This window comes from Pyxicephalus adspersus, chromosome 11 (assembly GCF_032062135.1).
Source record: "Pyxicephalus adspersus chromosome 11, UCB_Pads_2.0, whole genome shotgun sequence".
NCBI lineage: Eukaryota > Metazoa > Chordata > Amphibia > Anura > Pyxicephalidae > Pyxicephalus > Pyxicephalus adspersus.
In genome coordinates this window covers 57417784-57435443 of record NC_092868.1, presented here as the reverse complement: position 1 = coordinate 57435443, position 17660 = coordinate 57417784, and the positions used below count along the sequence as shown (strand labels likewise).

The 17660-nt window shown below is 44.9% G+C and overlaps 1 protein-coding gene and 1 long non-coding RNA gene across 2 annotated transcripts in view; one reads left to right on the top strand and one right to left on the bottom strand.

Moving 5' to 3' along the window:
- The first annotated feature begins 957 nt into the window (after positions 1–957).
- Positions 958–6413, top strand: CHMP2A (charged multivesicular body protein 2A). The gene is made up of 6 exons (XM_072427286.1): positions 958–1116; positions 2615–2798; positions 3004–3183; positions 3560–3690; positions 4020–4081; positions 5113–6413. Exons 2-6 carry the CDS (start codon positions 2631–2633, stop codon positions 5232–5234), a joined length of 663 nt encoding a protein of 220 aa, XP_072283387.1. The 5' UTR covers positions 958–1116; positions 2615–2630; the 3' UTR covers positions 5235–6413.
- A 4076-nt stretch (positions 6414–10489) lies between these two features.
- LOC140340596 (uncharacterized) overlaps positions 10490–17660 on the bottom strand; it is a 9455-nt gene continuing 2284 nt past the window's right edge. Inside the window, exons 2-3 of the long non-coding RNA XR_011922677.1 lie at positions 11713–11808; positions 10490–10961 (exon numbers count right to left, since the gene is read on the bottom strand). This is a non-coding gene — a long non-coding RNA (uncharacterized lncRNA). The remainder of the gene's footprint in view (positions 10962–11712; positions 11809–17660) is intronic.

The following is a 17660-nucleotide window of genomic DNA, read 5'->3' as shown; positions in this document are numbered from 1 at the left end:
AGAAGTTACTTAGCAGCTCAGATCTCACTCCCACCAGTGACTCCGCTGTTTATGTTGCCCCCTCTTAGCAGTGACTTAGCAGCCCAGTTCCCCCTTTCAGCTGCTCAACTCTATGAGCCTTGATTTAGCTGCTTAGGTCCTCTTCCCAGCAGCAGCTTGGCTCTCCCTCCCAGCAGCCTGGCTCTTCCAGCTGTAGTTTAGCTGCTTAGGTCCTCTTCCCAGCAGTGGCTCAGATCTTCAGCAGCTCTTCCTCCTAGAAGTAAGTCAGCAGCTTGTCTCTCCCCCCCAGCAGTGACTTAGCAGCTCAGCTCCCCTCTTATCACTATTGCTCAATGTTTCTATTAAAATTTAGAATGCTGGAGGGGCCACTGAGACAATGCTAGGAGAGGGAGCAAGAACTCCCAATGTTGAGAACAAAAAAAAAAAAGAGAAGTGTGAGCTGAGCTGCAGAGTTACCGATGGGAAGGGTGAGCTGAGCTGCAGAGTTACCGATGGGAAGGGTGAGCTGAGCTGCAGAGTTGGTGCTGGTATATAAATAAAGTGAGCTAAGCTGGTGTCACTGGTGAGAGGCGGAGCTTTTGAGTCACTGCTGGGGTGGAGGAGGGGTGTTATGAACCCTTAAAATAGATTTTTAAAAATAAAGCTATACTATCATATATATAAATATATATATAAAATACATATAATACTTTAATTTTTCGACCCTTTTCCTGCAATTTATCAAGTTGGTGACAGGGTCCCATTATTCCTGCCCAGCCTGTCTGACCTCAGCACAATCATAGGACCGAAACTCTCTTTGTGGTCCCTTATCAAGATTTACCCAGTCTCTGTCCCTAGAGCGCTATCTTCCATTGATGGCATTCGAGCAGTGGCGGCCATTTTGTTGGCGACTTCCCCCTATTGCTGGCAATAGAGCTGGCACTCCGCCCCCCTCCTATACCGCAGACAGGAAATACTTCGCTTTAGTGCACGCAGCGCTGCCGAGTCACCTCGCAACCATCTGAGCGGCGGTGACGTAGCGGCGCGCCCGACAACACTCGTGACCGTGACGTCACGGACAGGCCAAACAGGAAGTGAGAAAGAAGGAGATCGAGAGGAACGCTGAGCTGAGGAGAGGTGAGAGCTGGCTGGGGTAATAGGGGCAAAAAGGGAGGCGGGAGGAAACAAGGGGTAGAACATACAGCGAGGGTAGTTTGGGTTTCAGGTAACAACTCCTCATTGGTACTACAGGTCCCAGCATTTCCTTCCAGGCTTTTAGTGTAATACCTTCAGAATCAACCCCCAGAACCTCTCTGACCCCCTCACACCCCATCTGTCTCCGTAACCTTTTGGGTTTATCATGTAAACAAAAGCATGAAATGCAGATATGTCAACAATCGTTGTGAATGTTTCCTCCGACATCACTCGATGACGTCACAAGATGGGCCCTATGGGATCCCATCCCTATAGAACACATAGGTTGCTATAAAGTGGCCCCAGGGTATTTATATTTGTAATGGGGTCACCCAAACACAAGGACAGGCCCCATCAATGGTGACCAATCAGGCTTCTCCTCCCCCTCCCTTATTATTTGTTTTCTATTACATTTTATATCGCCCAGTTGTATTTTTTATATTGTACTGCGCCACAGACAATTGTGGTGCTTTATAAATGAAGTTGGTAATCTGTTGCAGGTCTGGTATCTAAGCTCAGCCCACTCAGATGGATTATTGAGCTGATTATAGGGAGCTCTCTATTCCTGGATGTGATTCATTAGAGTTCCTGCATAATAATGTGATGGGCCAGGAAATATAAAATGTAAATGTAGCGGCAACATTATCAAAGGGCTATGGGAGGGCCTAGATGCCCCACCCACTACAGGCTGCCTGTAGAAAACTAAAGGAGGGGGCGGAGACAAGACCAGTCACCCTGCACATGGAGACACAGCAGCAGTGACCGGTCTGTATTCCGGATAGAGGTCTGGCTGGGTCACCCCCTCTGGATCCCTGCACGGTGCATGGCTGCAGGAGGTGGGCGGAGCTAAGATGTCAGGGGGATCCTTTACCCAATCAGAGAAGAGTGTTACTTAATTTGCATTCATTCAAGACTGATAAACTTGAATGGATACATTTTATTTCTGTGAATGTTATCTGTCCTGAAAATTAATTTCTTATTATAAAATATGGAAGCTGAACAGACAAGCACCCCCCCCCCCTTCAGTTCTCTGTATGCAGTGACAGGTCCTCCCCATGCTTTGCCAACCTCTTAAGTGGCACGGTGCTCAGATGTTAGCACTCCGGCCTTTGCAGCGCTGGGTCCCAAGTTGGAACCTCGGCCAGAACTCTATCTGCATGGAGTATCTGCAGGTTCTCCCCGTGTTTGTGTGGGTTTCCTCCGGGTACTCCGGTTTCCTCCCACATTCCAAAAACATGCAGTTAGGTTAATTGCCCGCCCCCCCCCCATTGTCTTTAGACTGTGATAATGACATAAACCTATGGTAGATTGTGAGCTCCTTTGAGGGACAGCTAGTAACATGACTATGGAGTTTGTACAGCGCTGTGCAATATGTCTGTGCTATATATCTGTGCTAATAATTTTGATGTCTTGTAATGTTTTATTGGTTTTCATCACTCAGACACTAAGAAGCCGACATGGATTTCTTATTTGGACGCCGGAAGACCCCAGAGGAGATGCTGAGGCAAAATCAGCGGGCCCTCAACCGTGCTATCCGGGAGCTGGACAGAGAGAGACAGAAACTGGAGCAGCAGGAGAAGAAAGTTATAGCGGATATCAAGAAAATGGCCAAACAGGGGCAGATGGTGAGTGGTGATGGATTTAGAATAAATCCCCCCTGACTGCTATCATCCATCACAAGTGATTGCAGGGTGTCATGGACCCGCCCCCGAGGATCTGTCCCCATGGCTCCTTTCATTCACGGCTTGGTGATGCAGTGACTGAAGAGGCCATTAGGCTGAATGTTGCAATATCTTCATAGTACTTTATTTCTCTTTTTTTTGTTTTCAGGATGCTGTGAAGATCATGGCCAAGGACCTGGTCCGTACCAGACGCTACGTTAAGAAATTCATAATGATGAGAGCCAACATTCAGGCCGTTTCTCTAAAGATCCAGACGCTGAAGTCTAATAACTCCATGGCCCAGGCCATGAAAGGGGTGACCAAGGCCATGGCCACCATGAACAGACAGGTAAGAATGTCCAGGTACCTGCAACCTGGAAGGTAAGGGGGAGGGGCTTTAATGTTTCCCTGTAGTGTTCTCACTTCTATTACAGAACCCCTCCCCCCCTTATGTCATAAGGATGAGGAATGGGTAGATGTTCTGCAGTCCTGGAATACTTACAGTCTTATAAAGTTTATACCCCTCTGCCTAGGAAGTCAGAGTCCTGCTGATTAGACCTGCAGGAGAGCACGGGTGAATGTTAACCCTTTGCTTCAGCACCTTTGCATCCCTCCCAAAATCTTTGTCATTTGGTCCTTTCTGCTCTCACATAACAAATGGTAGTCAGTGATATGGCAGACGATTTGTTGCTTCGTTTCTGATCAGTAAATCTCTTCATCGGCAGCTGAAATTGCCCCAAATCCAGAAGATCATGATGGAGTTTGAGAAGCAGGCAGAGATCATGGACATGAAGGAGGAGATGATGAATGACGCCATCGATGATGCAATGGGAGATGAGGATGACGAGGAAGAAACGTATGTTATGTGCACATAATTTGATGATGATTGGTTTGCAGGTTTTAATGATCCGGGGGTATATTGGGGTTTAGTAGCCATGTCCTGGGGCTGTAGGGATTGTGGTTTATCAGGGATTGTGGTTTGTGGACTGGGGGTCCTGGGAATCAGGGACCTGGGCAGACAGAGGTGGGGGTATGGACTATGCTTTGAGGGTTTGCTGGGGGTTTTGGGAATGGAATGTTCTGGGGATCAGGAAATGGGGCATCAGCGTGGTCCTCCGATTCCTTCCTATCAAAGTGACATTATTATGATACGAAAACTGAAGTCTGTAATCCTTTTCTCCGTAGCGACGCCGTAGTGTCTCAGGTATTGGATGAACTGGGCCTCACTCTTACAGACGAGCTCTCCAGTGAGTATTTCCTGCCAAATATAACTACAAACTTTGCTTCATTCCTCATTGTAATTCCTAAAGCAGAACTGCTCAGCATTGTCATCTGTACTGCTGAACCAGGAATAGAGCGCCATTGTTTCCTATGTCAGCCTTTCACCTCTCCGTATCACCTGGCTTCTTATTGGACAATGACTAATCACATTTCATTGTTCTTTTACAGGAGGTTATTTATAAGGCTACATAGTCACATAGGTTGAAAAAAGACATATCAAGTTTAACCAGTGGGAAATAAACATATCCCAGATATAAAATTCCATGGACATAGTTGATCCAGAGGAAGGCAAAAAAAAAAAAAGCCCGGGTACAATTTGCTTTAACGGGAAAAAAATTCCTTCCTGATTCCACGAGGCAATCGGATGTTCCCTGGATCAACAGTCTCTGTTATCTTTACTTTAAAACTTTAATCCCCAGTTATATTCTGTGCTTCTAGAAATCATTCAGCCTTTCCTAAAGCAATCTATAGTAGTTGCTGGAACTACTTCCTGAGGGAGTCGATTCCACATTTTCACAGACCTTACAGTGAAGAATCCCTTCCTTATCCGGAGCCTAAACTTCTTTTCCTCCAGACACAAAGAGCGCCACTTGTGCCTTACAGTGAATAATGGGGAAGAGAGTTCTCTATATGGACCATTTATATATTATACAGGGTGATCATATCCCCCCTTATACGTCTCTTCTCAAGGGAGAATAGATTCAGCTCAGCTAATCTCTCCTCAAAGCTGAGCTCCTCCATTCCTTTTATTAGTTTACATAATTTTGCTTTTTGGGAGTTACCGAACCAGATTCCAGAAGTGTTCGGAATGCCAGTGCATCCTATTTGCTCCTGGCTATTATAATGATCCTTTTGCTGCTCACTGAAACAATTATGCAAATAAGGGCTAATGCCTTTCCTTGATTTTCTTGCTCAGTGTTGTCTCCTGTCCCTGCACTGACCTTGTATTTTGTGTCCAATATCCGTTCACATTTCACCCTCTTCTATCACCGTACAGACCTGCCAAGCACAGGAGGATCCCTCAGCGTGGCGGGAGGAAAGAAGGCGGAGCCCACGGCCGCCCTGGCCGATGCAGACGCAGACCTGGAGGAGCGACTGAACAATCTGCGACGGGACTAACATGTCCCATAACGTACTACATGGACTTTTCAGTTTTATTTGTATTTTTGTTTTCTGTGAGAATTTTAGGTGAATTGGGTTGAACCACCCAGTGGCGAAAAATAAGTTGATTTGTGCAATAAAGGCCGCGGCGTCAAGCCAAGATTTCCCCGCACGGATAACGGACACCAGTCTTCGCCCTCAGCTTTTGGCTCTGTAGCTCATGCACTCCCTTTCTGCGCAGATGGTGTTGGTCTGGTTCTGTCTGTGTCTCGGTGTCCTAATTCTGCATTCTGTAAAAACCAAAGGCTTAAAGAGCACCGGTCACTTCCACAGGCGTGGGACACTACACTGTTCTTTCAATAATAAAGGTTTTACAGTATTTTGGAGGCGTCCTGTTTAGGGCCAACATAATCCTGAGTGCCTTAATGATGTTTGTATAGTCCTATAGCAGTGCTAGGAGATTAGGTTGTTGGAGAGTTGGGTCTGTGAAACCTGACTACCCAACATCTCAGGATATCATGGTTGGTGGCATTGCATCCTTCATAGCCATTATAGTAGTCTGTATATATATAAAGGATGGAGACTTATTGTTGTTGTGGCTCGATTTGCATGAAAGGCGCGATAAACCCTTTTAAAATGCTCTAAAACCTCCATTGTTGAATAAAATGTAATCTACACGTTTTAGTACCGTCCTCCGTGGTAGAATTTGGTGCAACTGCTGAGGCAGCTTAAGGGAAGTGATAACCCGTGACTGCCCTGCCTTATAATGTCATGTGTGTTATTAAAAGGTAATTCCAGCAAGCAGGTATCGGGAGGAGGTGAATAATCTGAACTGCAGCCACCTGAACAGAATATGGGCATCGCATCTTTCATCTGGGCGTCAGGAAATTATGCCCTAGGAGTGTGACATCTAGTGGAGAGGATGGGAGCTACAGGCCATTAGTTCCAATGGAGGATTTTTAGATCTTAGATTATGAGGGTCACCTCCTCTCCTCACCTGAATGCTGAATTTGGGATTCTCTGAATGACTCGGTTATATGCTGCGTGATCTCTGGTTTTGGCTCTGATTTATCTTTATGATGGTTTATATCTGTATGTCCTTTATAAGTCCCCTCCTGTACAGATGTGTCTTTGTATAATACATTTTACTCTAATAAAAAAAAAAGCCAATGTATTGGTATTATGTAACGATCAGAAGACGTTCAGCTCCTTTCCTCCAGTTTGTTGAAAAAGCTACCTAGGGGATGGATAGGGGGGTCACAGATGGTGCATCTAAAGTGGGTGGTGAGCTTCTGCCATAATCAGCAAAAATGCAGTGTTCTCCCCAGACCCTTTTAGCTGGGCGCACCACCCTGCACTTTTATAGTAACCTGTTTGTGGGTGGTTACTGAAGAGTTGGGTCACGATACAGGGGCTGCCACCCACCTACAACTTCTTCCAACCCAGGTTAACAAAAATTCTGTGAATGTACTTGCTGATTATAACACTTAACTGTGTGCAGCAATGTCCTGCACCTGTCATTGCTGTGTCCTTGGAAAGTGCTTGCTCCATGGCGGACATAGGTGAGGACGGGCAACTCTCTTTGGCCATTGGATGACCTTTGTGTGCACCGCCACCCACAGGGCCAAGCTCCACACTACAGGGTGCAGGCACCATACAGTGCAAAGCTGGGAAACAAAAAACCACTGGGAGCCAGGGGTTTATTTTTTTCTGAGTTTAGGTTCACTTCAACTTTTTCTCCTCCCACACAAAAAAGAAGAGGTGACTTTAGTTATTTTAAAAGATTCTTTTACACTGACAATTTGCGGTGAAGTGTTTGTGTAAAAGCCCCACCACCACTGACCCACTAATACCTACCCCCCATCACAACCAGAATCATTGTCAGCTGGTACCAGACACTAGGAGGAGCTGTGGTGTCACTTCCTTTGTCATGTGGCAGCTCTACACATGGGAGGAGATCACATGCTCCATCTGGTATTGTTGCAGCTTAAGGAAGTATAAGGGGAGGGGGATATCAGTGGGTTTGGGGACTCCTTACACAAGCATTGCATTACCCTCAAAGTGCCTCTTTCATTGGACTTCCACATCCCTGTAGTGTTTTTATTGTGTTTAACATTTTAAAAGTACCATTTCAGCAAATTTCCTGCCATTATCATTCACCTGTAGGGTTAGATTAGGTAAGGCAAGTAATGCGTCATGGCAGTTTACAAAATTCCTTTGGCCTTTGTCACAAGAGCCTGGGTGCAACTCTGACATAAGTGACTTTCCCAGAATTCTAGGGTATTGATTCCTGAAAGTAACATGTGACCTGCAGTCCAGAGGGCTCAGTCAGCTGGGGATCATTGCCCAAGGCTGACACCAATTTCAGTTGCAGCTTTCTTTCCACAATCTTGCTGTTGAAATGATCAAACTGGCCATCTCCAGGAGCAGCCAAGCGGAAGCTCTCCTTAACCTGGGTTTCGTTTTATATTTCCTGGTCCCTTTCCAGGTCTTCTTGTTTCCTTTGTTAATCACTAATTCACCTTAATCCCTGGGGAGGCCATTGGTCACATCCTGGTAGTCTGGTTTGGGCACTTTGTTAGGTGATCATATGATTGAGGACATTTGTGCTGGTGATTCAGAAAGGGGTGGAACTTTTTAGATAGCATGTCACATGACCATAAACCTTTACACCCTACCGGCTGAGGATATATGGGGGCGGCAGTGGTGCATTTTCCTAAGTGAGCTGAACTTTGATGTCTGTCTATGAAATAATGAGATTGTGTTTCTATCACAAAGCAGTGAGATGATTCTGATCTCTCGCCATGAATGTGTAAACTTCTGCAAACACGCAGGACAAACGCCGGCACTCTCTGTGTTTAGTTTGTTGTCGCCATTTAATGTCGTTGTGTTTCCCCTCATGTGCTGAAATCATGAAAAGTATAAAAAGTTTTTAGTAAAATTTCACACCAGAGCAAAATGAGCCGCAAGGAAACTTGCGCTGAGATTCTGCAGCAACTTGCGGTGGAGCCGAACCTTTTCCATAAAGTCATCCTTTGGTGCGGATACCCGGATCTTCCAGTATGATCCTGAAACCAAACCACAGTCACTGGAAACACCTTCATCACCAAGAATCCAAAAAGTCACAGCAATGTCATCGTGTTTTGTGACATGAAGGCGCCATTTTGGCAGAATGGGTTCCAGAAGACACAACAGTGACCCAACATTATTATAAGGAAGACAAAGCTGAGAGAGTCAGGAAAAGACGGCAGAAATGTGGGAAATGGTTTCATTCTTCATCAGGACAATGCTCCTTCTCACACAGCACTTTCTGTGACCGACAAACACATTACTACGCTGGAACATCCTCCACATTCACCAGATTTGGCACCTGGGGACTTTTTTCTATTTACTAAATTGAAATCAATGATAAAGGAACGCGCTTTGTGTGAATGGATGCTGGAAAGAAAAAACATCAGAAACTGATCTGCTCCTCACCTTCCACCAGTGGGAAACAAGACAACATCGTGAATGGAGAGATTACTGAAGGGGACAAACATTAGAATGATAGAAAAAAAATAAAAGTTCTTATATCACTCTCATTATTTCATAGACAGAGCTTTCAGATATTCCTGATCTTCTGTAAGATTGCTCTTAATTGAGGTGAAAGATCTCCTGTGGGCCAGTGATAGCCAAAACCATCCTTCCTGATCCCACAAGATCCATCAACTTATTTACTTTACACTTAGATTAGGTTATTATTCTGCTGCAAGCAGGACAAAGCATTTCCTCCATCTCTTCTTCGCTCCTAGTGATCAGACTGCATTGACATAATGATGCCAACAGCTGAATAGACCCTCAAGGCTGAGGGCAATGAGAGTTCTGTTACCCTAAGGGGCCTTAAAAAGCCCAATACACCCCAAACAATTACCTTACTTTTACCTCCCAATTGGATCCAATACATTCTGCCAAGTTGGTGAATTCTACCCAAAAATGTCATGATTTGTGCTAAATGTAGGGAAATGAAAATGTACAAATTTTGTTCATTCCTAGATGTGAATCAGGGTTATATCTTTTGGGACAAGTTGGGTTGAGGGTAGTGATTTGGATGGTTGGTGTGTGTCTGATAGCTTGTAGAATGAATTCCAGAAAAGAGAAGTTGGGAGTGAAAGGATGGGGGGAGTTAAAGTCCAAGTTGGGTAAATGATGAGAAGAAGGGGGCAAATATACCAGAATTCAGTTCATGAAGGTTTTAGCAAACTTCAAAGAAATTATGGTGAAACCATTGTTTGGGTTGAACCCTTTGAATTCTATGTAGGACATGTGCCCTCTACAGGTGATAGCTGGCAGTGCATGATGTTTCGGTAGGATGTCTGCATAAACCAGGACTGCACAGAGGATGTGCAAGTGTAACCAATGACTTATCCCAGCCTTAGATATCTTCCATCCCTCAGTTATGAAACTGTAACAGAATCATTTATTTCAGCTTATTACCCCAATTTTTCTTAACCAGGTTTCCTCCAGGGGTTGCTGGGGGTTCCTTGATCCAATTTGACCTCTCAGATCAGTTCAAGTGACACCAATGATCTTTTTGGCTATCTGTAAGGGTGACATTCTTCCCACTGGCCAGCCATTTAAGAGGAATTCTTCCAACTTTCCACCATGCTAAAACACTGTGAGCTGTGTATATAGTAATTATAGAAGGGGTTCCCTGAGACCTGAAAGTTATTTCAAAGGTGTCCTCAATGATAAAACGCTTGAGAAAAATTGATTTAAAAGATAAAATGTTATTGGACTATTCTATTTTCTTAGGATTGTATATTCTGTGTTCCTTTTCTCTTGAACATAGTACATAGGATATTTAATCCAAAAAAGAACAAGGACAAAGCGCTCTATTTATAAATTATTCCCTTTTCAATTCGCTCAAAAAATCCTTTGTGACAGCTGTGCACTTTTGACAATTGGCCACTAGATGGCAGGACGAGTCATTGTTTTAATAGGAGACCTGAAGAGAGATCTGACCATAAAGTTCACCACCAGCGAATGTTCAGAGGAATAATTTAAAAATAGAGCCCAAAGAACATTCACTCAAAAAGGAGATAAGCAAAAACAAACAAAAAATGGAGTACATTCACCCAGAAGGGAAGAGCTTTTAAAATGATCCTCCTATAGATGAGATGGAGGGGCATTCAGACCCTGCAGGGTTTATAGATTGAACAAATTTTGGAAATTGGTTCAGATTTCCCAGTAAAATATTTCATCGGATTGTTAGCGAGACATAAAATATTCACCCATCAGGCAGAACAAATCTTTATTAATTCATTTCCAAATACAAGTTCGGGATCTCTTTTTTGACATAGAACTCGGGAGCGGTTCTGGATATTATTGGGCCCGAGTTTTCTTATCCTTTACACATAAATATGACATTTCCTGGGACGTACAGACAACATGGAGTCACAGAAGAGGAGGGGATGTTTGGATCTCTGGCCTCATTACTACTGCGTTGTGTCAATCCTGCAAATTCTACATCGGCCTTGGTAAAGGAAATATTGAAAATCTGACTAAGGTGAGCCTCCGCCTAGAGATCTGCCTTCATGGAAGCATACAGAACATAGAAGAAGACAGGTGCTCTTCAGCTGGAACACCCATGTCGATTGGAGCGCCCCCATCTGGTCATCCCAGGGTTATGGTCGGATTTAGAGCGGACAATATGATGGGGGATTTAGAGGATTCGGAAGACACAAAGCTTTTCTCTAATATTCATACCTGTGGGGGAAAATAATAAAAATAAAATTATAGTACATAGCTAATATTCAATTACAAAGCTCCTCTGTACAGAGACTGATGGGACTGGCTGAGTGTTCTCTGTACAGCACTGCGGTATATGTCAGAGCTATATAAATGTATAATAATAGTGTGTGACTGTGGGAGGACATTAGAGTGTCAGCATTAGAGTGTCAGCTCCTCTGTACAGAGACTGATGGGACTGGCTGAGTGTTCTCTGTACAGCACTGCGGTATATGTCAGAGCTATCTAAATGTATAATAATAGTGTGTGACTGTGGGGGGACATTAGAGTGTCAGCTCCTCTGTACTGAGATCACTGGGACTGGCTCAGTGTTATCTGTACAGCACTATGGTACATGTCAGAGCTATATAAATGTATAATAATAGTGTGTGACTGTGGGGGGACATTAGAGTGTCAGCTCCTCTGTACAGAGATCACTGGGACTGGCTCAGTGTTCTCTGTACAGCACTATGGTACATGTCAGAGCTATATAAATGTATAATAATAGTGTGTGACTGTGGAAGGACATTAGAGTGTCAGCTCCTCTGTACAGAGACTGATGGGACTGGCTCAGTGATGTCTTTACAGCACTATGGTATATGTCAGAGCTATATAAATGTATTATAATAGTGTGTGACTGTGGGGGGACATTAGAGTGTCAGCTCTTCTGAGCTCAGTTCTGATGTCAGAATTTTTTATTTGCTATGGGAAGGGTGAATGATTCACTTACCTGGGCTTGCATCAGATCTGCAGTCCGAGTGATTTCATACATTCTTTGTAGGCTTGGATGAGCTCCTGGCAGTTATCTTCCCCTTTCTCTGCTGCGCTGCATGAAAAAACAAAACACAGCATGGAAATAACTGCGATGGATCTGCACAGCGCTGCCTCATCATCAGGATACAATGACATATAAAGAGAACCTGTCACTGATGACACTGATGACCTCCTTCAGTTCTCTAACCATCAGACTAACCCTATGGCCCAGGAACAAATCAGAACTTCTGACTTCACTGTGTGCATGCTTGTCATGAATTTTTTTTTCAGTTTGAAACTAAACTCAGTCAGGCCAACGGCTTTGTCAGACGTTAGGTGACTATGGACTGCGCTGCACAATATGTTGGTGCTATATAAATATATAACAAAGTTTGGCAATGGCAGCATCACAGGCAGACACTCTCCTCAGCCACAAGGGGGCCCCAAGCCAGTTCTGCACAGATCCCCATTGAAGATGCATCCACCATCGGGCAGCACTCCTTTTCGGGTACAGCTTTTATATTTCTTGCATTAGACATCAGAATAAAATACACATTAGGCCTGATTTATTAAAGTTCCCAAAGACTAGAGGGAATGAATGATCATGGGAGAACCTGGGGGATCCAGCAAACCTGGAATAGAATTCTTATAAATCATTTGCTATTGTTTGCAAATGTTTTCAACCCTGGACAAGATCTGTTTCAGGTTTGCTGGATCACTCAGGTTCTTTTATGATCTATTTTCTCCAGTCTTAGAGAGCTTTATTCAATCAGCCACTGGCAGTCTGATGAGGGCAGTAGTGATCCTGTGCTGGAGCGCCCTCTTGTGGAAGGCACTTCACCAGCAACGTACACCATTGGGGACACAGACTATGAGTTTTATGAATGATCTATCGAAGATGATTTCCTAAATACAATGAACAAAGAATGGATAACACAACATCTGCATGATGTGTTGCAGTGCAATGATTTACATTGTGCATTGTGTTCTCCTGTACAATGTATTGGGTGTCATTCACAATTAATGGCACTGCACAAATGAATACAAATAAGAGTGTGAATGGGCTCCAAAAATAAAACCCACATCTTAATTTTAGGGTACAGCGCTGCGTAATATGTTGTTGCTTTATAAATCCTGTTTAATAATATTAATAATAATAATAATAATAATACACTATGGCTTTGCTGCTGTGTGTCCAGGTGCAGCAGTTTGCATGCTATACCGAAACACAAGTTAATACATTCTGTGTATGTGTGCTATGTGCCAATCTTTGTGCACATTACAGGCAAATTATAACTTTAGTGAGCACAGATTCCCCTATACATTCACCAATTCATAATTGTCATATACAGATTCTCCATGCATTATTCATACTGTCCAGCAGAGGGCGATAGGAAAAGCAGCACCATTAAAGTTTCAATAGGAATCTCTGCATTGTAAATTGTTACATAGTATCAGCTGCTGAACCTGGGAGATTCATCCAATGAATTGAGACAATATGATTGGTCGTCGCTTATCATGTGGGTGCAGTTATTTTATGCAGGGGCAGATATTCTATTCAGGGGCAGTTATTCTATGCAGGGGCAGTTATTCTTTTCAGGGGGAGTTATTCTATTCAGGTGAATGGAGCTTCTCATAGGGCCAATCACAAATCTCCAAAGAAATAATGATATAAGTGGCGATCAGATTCTCTTACACAGGGCGGCTGAGCTCTGCCGGGGATTTTAGTGCCAGAACATCAGAGAGGATTCTGGGACGGCACCACAGCACATTCCAATGTGTATAGCCTGCAGGCCATGCTGTCCTCCTCATTTCCTGCTCTGCTCTTACATGCAGGAGGCAGGGGGGTCACCGAGCGGCTGCCAGGAACAAGCTAAGCAAACAAGTGGTGGAAATGTGCGACCCTTTTATTTTACCCTGATCGTGCGGCGATCGCCAATAGATCAACATGACAGCCAGGAAATGAGCATTTTCTATAATAGAAGTCAGATTCCCATTTCTCTGCGTGCAGAATAATAAATGCAATGTTTAATATTTGGGGTCACATCCAGTTCTGGGGTCTCCTCTCTCAGTTTAGGATTGGTGATCCTGGCACATCGGTGACACCTCTGATGGTGGGGATGGATTTTGCTGTCTGTTGGTGGCCCCCGGCCCAGCTTGTCTCTGCAGCCTTGCATTGCGCTCACATAGCGGAGTCTGCACATAGAGATAACAAGTCACATGGGTGTGTGCGGGGAGATAAGAGGGCGTTCAACACGCAACTGGAAAGTCGCCCGACACTGACACATATCCAAAAAATGAACCAAAAAACCTAAAAAACCCAACAATAACACCGAACACCAATCCAAACGTCAACCGTCCAATCAGGTGCAAGAAAAAATTCTGCTGGGTGATCATTCACCTTAGTAAGTGAATTCTTCTAGTGAATCAGCCCCATTGCATTGGGGGTATTAAAATAGGGGGGGGGGGGGGGGAGGGGAAAGGGGAATAGCCGGAGTCATCAGAGTTCATTTTGAAGCCCAGAACTAGTGAAGCGTCACACTGGGGTGGGGCCCTCCATACTGCGCCACGGTATAGGTCTTTGCACATTATCTCCGCATAGCTGCTCCCCGGCTATCCTTCCTTTATCTGCAGCTAATGAGGCCCCGGCTGAGTCAGCGATTTGCCCTCCATTATTTGTAGTCACCCCCGCTCAGGGCAGGGAGTGTCAGCCCCGGGGCTGCTCCAGCCAGATAAACAGGCCGAGGGCTGTCACCCCGAATCAGGCAGCCAGGCGTGAGACCGCGCTGTGCCAAAAAAGCTGCACACGCCCTCGGCTGCACCGCTCTGTGAATTACACAACGACCTGCAGCTCTGAGTTATACAACTCCGTATTTTACACACAGCTCATCTTCTTTTGAAAGCAGCCACAGTGGGGAAGCAGCAGCCTCTCTGCTGAGGTCTGATACCCCTCTCATATCCTTCCCATTAGTACAACTCAAGCTCCCTGCTGATTGGACAGCTCTGACTCAGGAGTGTGTTGAACCTCTGAAGAGAGACCACTGCTTCCCCACAGGAAAGCCTCCTTCACTGCTGCTTGCTGCCAGGGCACAGGCTTTTCTACTCTGCTTTCCTAAGAAAATAACCTGTAGGAGTTTGCACAACTTGGTTGCCAGAGGTCAGCTCTGTAAATTAGTGTCGCTGTGCAGAGTAACGACCATATTTGGAGCCGTTATATCTATTAGGCCACACCCCCGCTTAACCTTATTGTACCTGGTATCTCATGGCGGATTGCAGCATACATAGGAGTTCATAAAGAAGCCAGGATGTGTTCCACTGATGGCCTGACATAAAGGGAGCCACTAGGGGGAGCACTTATCACCTTATATAGGAAATATTCAAAATATGGGACAGCAAAAATGTGAAAGGGAGATGGAATGGATGCCCACTTTTATTTCAGAGAGCTCTATTTAACAAGCGGAGTGGTCATATTGGGTCTCATCAATCAACATCCTGCACCCCCTACACCAATCAATCAGGTACTTCCTTTCTTACTGCAGTAGGCTCTGATTGGCTGGCCTGGGCACTGGAATGATTGAGGTGAGTTTGTTGATTCCGCAGCCTCATTGCCTGAAATGCCCTCCGCATGCCATCTGGGTTCTCCCGACAAAAGCCCATTGGCTGGGTAGAATGGTGCTGAGCCAATGGCAGGGCTGATCCCCATGTGGGTCAGAAGGGAGCACAACAGCCAAATGCGAGGAGGATTTTCTATTGAGGTCACCGGGATTCACACGATTGTGTCCAGGGTGTAGACGGTGACCCTGAATGATGCCTGAGCAAAAATGGTGTCGTCCTTCTGGAGAGAAAAGCAATACAACAAACTTAGGGTGACAACAGGTCCTACCGACCGAGAGATATGGGAAGGGGTCTGTTCTCAGCTGTGTGTGTAATCTGATCTCCCCTGCTGTACAGATTTATTGCAGCATTGCAGCTGGTATCCACCATTATAAAATGCTGGCAGGGGAAGAAATTAAATAAAATACAGAAATAAAAAGCACTGTATACATTCCATTCATAATGCTGCCAGTGCTGCCCCCCACCCACCCGAAGGATTTCCTGGTGTGGTGACACCACCATTCCTTACTGCAAATCTGCAGTTTCCTGTGTCACCGGCCTGCTCCCTCCCATAACCTCCTCCATCCAACTACCAATGCCTGAAACATCTGCACAGTGCTGCCCCCCTCAGGCTGCTCTGAAGATGGCACAGTGCTGCCCCCTCAGGCTGCTCTGAAGATGTCTTTGGGGAGATAATATAAAAACAGACGTCTGGTTATTATATTGGCTGCACGGTTGATAACTTCCAGACATTAATTATTATTATTATTATTAATAATAATAATAATAATAATAATAATAATAAACCGGATTTATATAGCACCAACATGTTACGTAGCGCTGTACATAGGGATTAATGATTCATCCTCTGTGACATGCATTACATGCGATCTGACAATCATGAATCCCATGACACACCTGAGTGGTGAGAACAGTCACTGACCTGGCGTTGGCGGCGCTCCCCTATAGTTTATGGGGTCAGTGACCCCGCAGAGCTGCAACCTTTGCACCAATGTGAATTGCTCTTTTATGAGCTGCTGCTCCCAGCAGGAACAGAATGAGGCGGATATTCTGCAGGTGAAACAAGCATGCGGCCAGTGAAATCAGGCAATCCTATGTGTTTGTGTGGGAGCTGCCGCAGTACTGAAGCCATTGGATTGCAATGGGCCAGGATTTTCATACACAGCCTCTGTCTATGATGCCTCCATTGCATTTTATTTGAATGCTGCCTCAGGTTTGGCAATTGCATTTTATATGCAGGGGATCTAATGCTAATATCTGCACATCGAGCAGTGCAGTCAGCAGCTTTACTTAACAACTGCTGAGATAAAATCAGTTGGAGTGAGTGCTGCATCCGCATGGTATAATGGCATGAGGAAGGCGTGTTCCCACCAGCATGTGGCACTGACGCATGCATTTCTATACAGGAGCATGTGTAATGCAATGCATGGCAAGACACAAGACATGCGTCACTGCTCTGGGTTACCGGAAATGCATTGCTGTGTGTTGCACTTTTCTCACACATTTTCATGTGATTTGCTGCAAACTATAAATAAATGGACGTAACGCAATGCACACGGGAAGACGCAATGGTATTCACAATCAGCATCAGAACTGATTTATATTCATCCTGCGATGCGCCATTATTCATTGATATGCGATTAATATTGCGATCAGTGTTATCATTAGATCATATTGGATGGATGGCGACACAAAAAGGGGTTTTGATGCCAATTTGGTCATTAATCACAAAAAAAAAAATTAACCCATTTTAATTGATATCCGGCCCCAGAAAACCAATAAATTCGATTAACTGGATTGAAGGTGTTGGATGGGGAATACAAAATGCAGGGGACTGCACTGACAACCAGCACTGCAGGGGCCACGCCAGGCACCCAATAGGAAACCAACCCAATGGCTGCATTGGCATTCAGAGAAAGGGGTCATTGGGGGTCTTGTCACGCAGGAAACAGGAAGCTGAGACAGAGACACAACTGCATGCCATGCGATGCCCCCCCCTCCTTTATGATAAAGCAGCATAAGGAATGGGGGCCCCGGATGAAGCCAAGGATGAAGAATATCAGCAGTGCCCAATATACCCCCATTGAGAGCTCCTTGTTGATGCCGCTGCCTTTTATGATCCCCTACCAGCCCCCTCCTTTGCTCCATAAATATAAGTGCTGCGTCTGTGTTTCCAGCATGCTTGGGTTACCATTGCAATTCCAAACCCAGAGCCTGACCCAATGCCCATCTCAGGGGGGGCAACGGGTACTTCTGTACCGGGCCTCTGATTAAGGAGCGTGACTATTGCAATGCTGGAACTTATAGACA